Source organism: Sinocyclocheilus rhinocerous, unplaced genomic scaffold (genome assembly GCF_001515625.1).
Source record: "Sinocyclocheilus rhinocerous isolate Xijiao unplaced genomic scaffold, SAMN03320098_v1.1 scaffold493, whole genome shotgun sequence".
Taxonomy (NCBI): Eukaryota; Metazoa; Chordata; class Actinopteri; order Cypriniformes; family Cyprinidae; genus Sinocyclocheilus; species Sinocyclocheilus rhinocerous.
The window spans coordinates 176,101-183,001 of record NW_015626376.1 but is presented as its reverse complement, the minus strand read 5'-3'; the positions used below and the strand labels follow the sequence as shown (position 1 = coordinate 183,001).

Below are 6,901 nucleotides of genomic sequence, written 5' to 3'. Positions count from 1 at the left end.
AATATTGGTTTTGCTTTGTTTCACAGAACTAATCGTTGCCTGGGTTGCGTACGTATATGTGGGGCGGAGCTATCAAAATAGGGGCAAGACCCTTTTGGGGTAGGGGCGTGTTTGTTTTGGTGATTTCAAATATCAACATTGGCTACCAGAAATCACTTACTCTGCCTTTAAGAACATAGTACATAGCCTATGTTTATGAAACTGGCCCCAGAATCTTAAATATTTTTTTTAAATTACTTTTTTTTCCCCTTTGTTGGACTTTCACACTGTTGTTGTTGACGCTTGTTCAGAATCGCTCAATGAACTCGTTCCCTAGTCCCTAGCTATATAGTGAACATCATGCTGCGTACTGTAGTGCAAAGGGCATAGCGGTGATTGCTCTGCATCTGGCGCCATCTAGTGGCGGATTCACGAACTGACTGAACTACTACAGCACTGTATGTGACCCTGCAGCACAAAAGCAGTCTTAAGTCGCTGGGGTATATTTGTAGCAATAACCAACAATACATTGTATGGGTCAAAATTATCAATTTTCTTTTATGCCAAAAATCATTAGGATATTAAGTAAAGATCATGTTCCATGAAGATATTTTGTAAATCTCCTATCGTAAATATATCAAAACTTCATTTTTGATTAGTAATATGCATTGCTAAGAACTTCATTTGGACAACTTTAAAGATGATTTTCTCAATATTTAGATTTTTTTGCACCCTCAGATTCCAGATTTTCAAATAGTTGTATCTCAGCCAAATATTGTTCTATCCTAACAAACAAAATTGACCCTTATGACTGGTTTTGTGCTCCAGGGTCACTTAGCAAACGAATGATTATTTCATATGTCAAAGTTGTTCCTTTTCCAGGACATAAAAATAATCCTATATAAATATGATCGTAAAAAGATGCTGTAAGCATTAAATGTTTAGTCTTTCAGCCCCAAAAACACATCAGCAAACGTATAAACACGGAAAACGAATGAAACAAGTCAAATTAATTATACAGTGCTTTTCAGAAAACATGAAAACAGCTTTACAGATATGCATAATGCTTGTAATACTACTTTAATGCCTTAAAGTGCCTGATTCGTGATTAACAAAAGTAGTAAGTGTAGCATAAGTTACTAGTTTGACCAGTTTCACCTGTTTCAGGTTTCACCTGTCTTTCTGGGCAGCAGGTCACACTCACAACATTTACAGTTTCATCTCTTAACATCTTTTAATATCTCATTTGAAAACCCATCTATTTTTTGTTTTGTTTTTTTTATTTATCTTTTATTTGTTTCCCATGTTTTGTCGTTCTGTAATGCATTTGTAAAGCCTCCATGGGTTTGTTAAACGAAGCTATACAGTTACTATTAATTATTATTATTTTTTTTAATAATAGGCACTGAATTCGCACAGTGTAAAACAGGACAATTATTATTTGGACACATTCAACTCGACCAATCAGAGACCGTTTCCGCGCCGCCACGCCCCGCCCCTCCCGAGACCCCGCCCCCTTATCCTGTTAGTTGTCGTTCAGTTCGTATCGTTTAATTAATTATTAACTGACTTTTGATTATGTAACTCATTCAGCGTTTCTCTGGACTGGCTTCAGACACTAATACAGCATGTTAGTCTCCACACCGAAAACTGCGAGGATTGAAGGAGTTCAAGACTGAAGAAACCGAAACAAACATGACGCTAAAGGACGAGGTTAAACGCGCGAGACTCATGAAGTTTGCTTCCGCCGCGTTTTACGCCTTTTGCTCGTTTTTTATCATCGTGGTCAATAAAAATATATTAACTGAGCACAAGTGAGTGTCAGCTTCCGGCTTTCGTATTAGAATAACAACATATTCTTAATTATAATTACAATGCGTGTTAATTTAATAGGTTTCCCTCGTTTATGTTTCTCGGAATTGGGCAGGTGAGAAACATTCTGGAGCTTTAATGTTTTAAAACCTATGCAAACGCACGAGACTCTGATATAATTTTGTTTGTTCATAGATGACAGCTACAATCATCATTCTATATGTTGCCAAAATGAACAAAGCCATCCATTTTCAGGACTTTGACAAAAGCATTCCTGGAAAGGTAATTTATAATATGTGCATTTTTTCCTATTTTTATCGCATTGTAATGATTGTTTATTGTTTTTCTATACTGTAGATATTTCCTTTACCATTGCTGTATGTGGGGAATCACGTGACCGGACTGGGAGGAACTCAGAAACTCAGGTGAATAAATAGAAACGCAAGAGTTTTGCATGAAGACAAACTCATATGAAACTGGTGCTTTGTGTTTTTCAGCTTACCCATGTTCACTGTGCTCAGAAAATTCACCATTTTACTCACAATGATTATGGAATCCAGGATACTGAGGTATATATGTTCTTTTAGTGATTTTATTTTTAATTATGCTTAAAGCTACAATGTCACTTTTTTGTTCGAAAATGTAAATAATGAGCAAGTACACCATAACCTTAAATCCTTAAGCTAAGCAAGCACATCATTATTTGTATTTTAATGCTGTGGCCCATATGCCAAAATATACCTTCATATACCAAAATATATTTCAGAGGCAAGAAAATACACTTATAACCTTATAGTATTATTCATTATTTTTATTCAGTTGTGTTGCATGTTCACACGTGTTATAGCGGGGGCTTGATATATTTCAAAATATAAAAAAACATTTTTAAAAATATGCAAAAAATATGTTGGTAGGAAAGCATATTTATGGACTTATGACTGCTTTTGTGCTCCAGGGTCACAAATACAAATATATATATATATATATGTGTGTGTGTGTGCGTATGGGCAGGACAGATTTCCCAGGAAACTGCATATTTTCATAATTAATCTGTGCGTGTGTGTCATATCCGTAAATAAAGACAGTCAGGCTGCTGCTAGATGAAGTGGATGTAGCTTGAAAACACAACAAATGAAGCTCGAACCGGAAAGAGTTTGCATTTGGAAAGCAACAGTATGCGTAATAAAACACGAACCAACATAAGTTTGCGTAGCATTTGCAAGCCTCACAAAACAATGTTCATGTTGATAACCGCCAATCTCTGAAACGCTTCCTTCTTCGCTCTGTCCTTGCTTATATTAAATAGCCATGCAACGTTATAGTTCCCACCGTTATCGTTATCATTCATTATGTCTAAAGTCAGCTGTTAAAAAAAAAAACTGCTCAGAAAGACGTTTTTCAGATATCCGTCTTTCTTCGGTTATTAGAGTTTTAATGTCGCAGAGCTCACGTGTGCCTCCGCAAGCAACTTGTAGTTTTACGTTTTAACTGCTAGAAGGCCAAAAGTGACGCATGATGATAAGACTGTGTTTCTATCTTCAGGAAAAGCTTCGCTCCGCCGCTGGTGTGCAGTGTTTTGGCTATAGTCGTGGGCGCTCTGGTGGCAGCCAGGTACATGAACAGATCATTCATGATAATATGATATATATATATATATATATACACACACAGGTGTGTTTATTAACTCTGACCCGACTGCTTCAGCTCGGACCTGTCCTTCAATGCAGAAGGATACACGTTTGTTCTGCTAAACGACGTCTTCACGGCCGCCAGTGGAGTTTACACCAAGAAGAAACTGGGGATGGAGGTACATAACAGCAGGAGTTATCAGTGATGAAAATAACTGATGATAACTTCTTTGCCACATGCATTATATCTCCCGCAGCAGGCTGTTAGATATCAATGCGACTAGGTGTTATCAAATGCACTTGTAAGTCATTAGGTGTAAACTTTACAGCTTTGTGATGCAACACAGATCTGCAGCCGTATGCAAACATATGAACTCTTGCCTTCGTTGTCTGTTGTTTCAGGGTCTTGGTAAATATGGGGTTTTGTTTTATAACGCTTTTATCATTATTATCCCAACGGTCCTGGCGAGCGCTTACACCGGAGATTTAGAGAAGGTGAGCGAGAACATCGAGATGAAGAAAATGAATTTCAACATCTTTCAACATATCTCATGTTTTCTTCTTATTTTAAGGCTCTAACCTTTGAAGGATGGATGTCTGTTACCTTCGTATTTTATTTTTTATTGTCTTGTGTCATGGGGTGAGTCCAACTCATGTTTTTTAGTATTTTATTATTATAAAATATATGGTTCTTATATATAATTATATATATAATATATGTGAGCCTGCAGCACAAAAGCAGTGTTAAGTCGCTGGGGTATATTTGTAGCAATAACCAACAATACATTGTATGGGTCAAAATTATACATTTTTCTTTTACGCCAAAAATCATTAGGATATTAAGTAAAGATCATGTTCCATGAAGATATTTTGTAAATGTCCTACCGTAAATATATCAAAACTTAATTTTTGATTAGTAATATGCATTGCTAAGAACTTCATTTGAACAACTTTAAAGATGATTTTCTCAATATTTAGATTTTTTTTGCACCCTCAGATTCCAGATTTTCAAATATTGTCCTATCATAACAAACCATACATCAATGGAAAGCGTATTTATTCAGCTTTCAGATGATGCATAAATCTCAATTTCACAAAATTGACCCTTATGACTGGTTTTGGGCTCCAGGGTCACATATGTTTATGTATATATCTAACTCCAGTATTTTCTCATTTCAGGTTTATTTTGATGTATTCCATCATCCTCTGCAGTTATTATAACACGGCACTAACCACCACAGTCGTTGGTGCAATTAAAGTATCTTCACTAATTATATATTATTTATTGTACTATAATAATATATTTTATTATATAAAGAGTTTCTGTGGGTCTTAAAGTATTTTTTGTCCTACAAGCGAAGGTCTAAAATGAGAGCATAAAGTCTTGAATTCATAAAGTCGTGGCATTAAGTGTTGCAAAAAAACGATTTTCTTCCTCAGTATTTTTGTCTTGGTTTCCAGTACAAATATCTAAACATCCTTAAATCAAGACATTTATTTGAGAAGCAAAATCTAAAATTTAATACTGAAAAATTAAACAAAATGAAATGATTTCATATATTTGTCAGTGAGGAATAAATCCCTTTGAATTAAGTTGATTTCTCTGACTCCACTGGCAGGTATTTATTCTTGTTTTAATCATAAACTCTATTCTCAGAAAACTAGACTTCATATCTTAGGTCATTTTGATTCTCCAGTAAATGTATATTGATTTAAAGATCTTCAGACATTTCCACTGGAAAACAAGACAAAAATAGAGAAAGAACATCATTTTTGCAGTGCGATCGAAGCCATTTTTTTGTAAAATGAATTAAAAAGTATAAGAGAAAACGGTTAGATGATGTATTTTAAAACTTTTAAGCATTACTAATACAAGACATTGACATTTGAAGACCATACTGATGTATTTCTTTACTTTACTCCTTACATTTTCTTTACTTGGTTTTAAAAATTTGCCTTCATAAAACCTGCAGAAACCCTGTATATAATATATTATAAAGTTAGTCTATCATACTCCATAACATATGTAATATATCTAACTTTTAAATATTTAGCATTCTGTTTGTAAGTGATTCTAGAGCTGTTTGTATTTTCTCTCAGAACGTTGCTGTGATGTATATCGGCATGTTCATTGGTGGAGACTATATCTTCTCATGGACAAACTTCATAGGCCTGAATATATGGTAGGAAACTTAAATTTTTTACCATAATTTCCAGTGCATCACTACTAGGGCTGGGTAAAAAAATATAGATATCTCGATATTAATCGATTCTTATTTTTACGGAAAGAAGTTTTTATGACAGCCACCATTTAAATGTTAATATTTCAAAAAAACGAATTGAAGTAGACATATGTAACTGTAACTTTATTAATGTAAAAACTTCATTAATTTTAACCTTCAATATTATAGTAATGTAGTACCAACTGACTCTCATGTATATTTTACAGCATTAGTTGAGAGATTTTTTTTCCTTGAGAAAATTTGGCATGCACTGTACCTGATACATATCCAAAATAATCGATATTGAATCGAATCGCAAGCTTGTGAATGAGAATCGAATCGTGAAATTTGTGTCAAAACCCAGCCCTAATCCACTACTGTTTCCTAACGCTGCGTTTCTCATGTTCTCAGTATCTCGGCTGCTCTGATTTACTCCTACATCACGTTTCACAGCAGCGGCTCCTCAGAAACAAACGTCAAACCGGCAGAAGACAAACTGAGCATTCACATCACTGAGAATCATCTGGAGAAAACGTGATGCTCTGCCACTCGCATGCATGTGCATTTCAGTCTTTACTGCCGTTTTATTGAATGCAATATTTAAAAACCCCTCGCTGCTCGAAAACCACTTCAGTTTCCCTTGTGTAGTTCATTTAAATAAACACAAATGCATCAACCAGGAACGATGTATATCATTTAATGAAGACTTGAAGTGCTAACACTAATGAGGAGAAGCCCGTTTACACATTTACAAAGTCCTTTGAGCACAGCGAACAGAACATCTCAGAATAAAACGCTCGATTACATTCTGTTGTCGTGACGGGATCAGTTCGTGCACGGCTTTCCGAAGGATTTCGGGGGGGGTAAAATTAATATATTATTTCAGCTATAAAATGAATTTCCAGTTTCCAAACGAATCCATGAAATCTGCATCCGAACGAACCACCGAATGAAGCACATGAACAGAAAAACGTAGTGTTACGGATCGCGGAGACACCGAAGTGCTTTTTGGATCCAGAATCTCATTTTGATCTTTGGAAGTACAGTCGTAGATTAATATCGTAAGCGCTTCTTCGCTTTACCCATCAACTCTATACACTAGTTTATAAGCGTGTACCAATGCGGCATCTTAAAGCTGGTTAGTTTTCTCGACGTTATTGCGAAGCCTGAGCCGGTGGCTTTAAATAGAGAATAAATACATGATTAAACATGACCAATGTGATGCACGACGGCGTATGAAGCGAACCGGACTAATGTATA

General features: G+C 35.4%; 1 protein-coding gene across 1 annotated transcript; it reads left to right on the top strand.

The window, feature by feature from the left end:
* The first annotated feature begins 1,468 nt into the window (after positions 1 to 1,468).
* Positions 1,469 to 6,324, top strand: slc35d2 (solute carrier family 35 member D2). Its single transcript, XM_016517702.1, has 12 exons — positions 1,469 to 1,793; positions 1,873 to 1,906; positions 1,987 to 2,073; positions 2,149 to 2,216; positions 2,289 to 2,360; positions 3,334 to 3,402; positions 3,496 to 3,598; positions 3,822 to 3,914; positions 3,992 to 4,059; positions 4,599 to 4,677; positions 5,520 to 5,602; positions 6,053 to 6,324. Exons 1-12 carry the CDS (start codon positions 1,675 to 1,677, stop codon positions 6,177 to 6,179), a joined length of 1,002 nt encoding a protein of 333 aa, XP_016373188.1. The 5' UTR covers positions 1,469 to 1,674; the 3' UTR covers positions 6,180 to 6,324.
* The last annotated feature ends 577 nt before the right edge of the window (positions 6,325 to 6,901 follow it).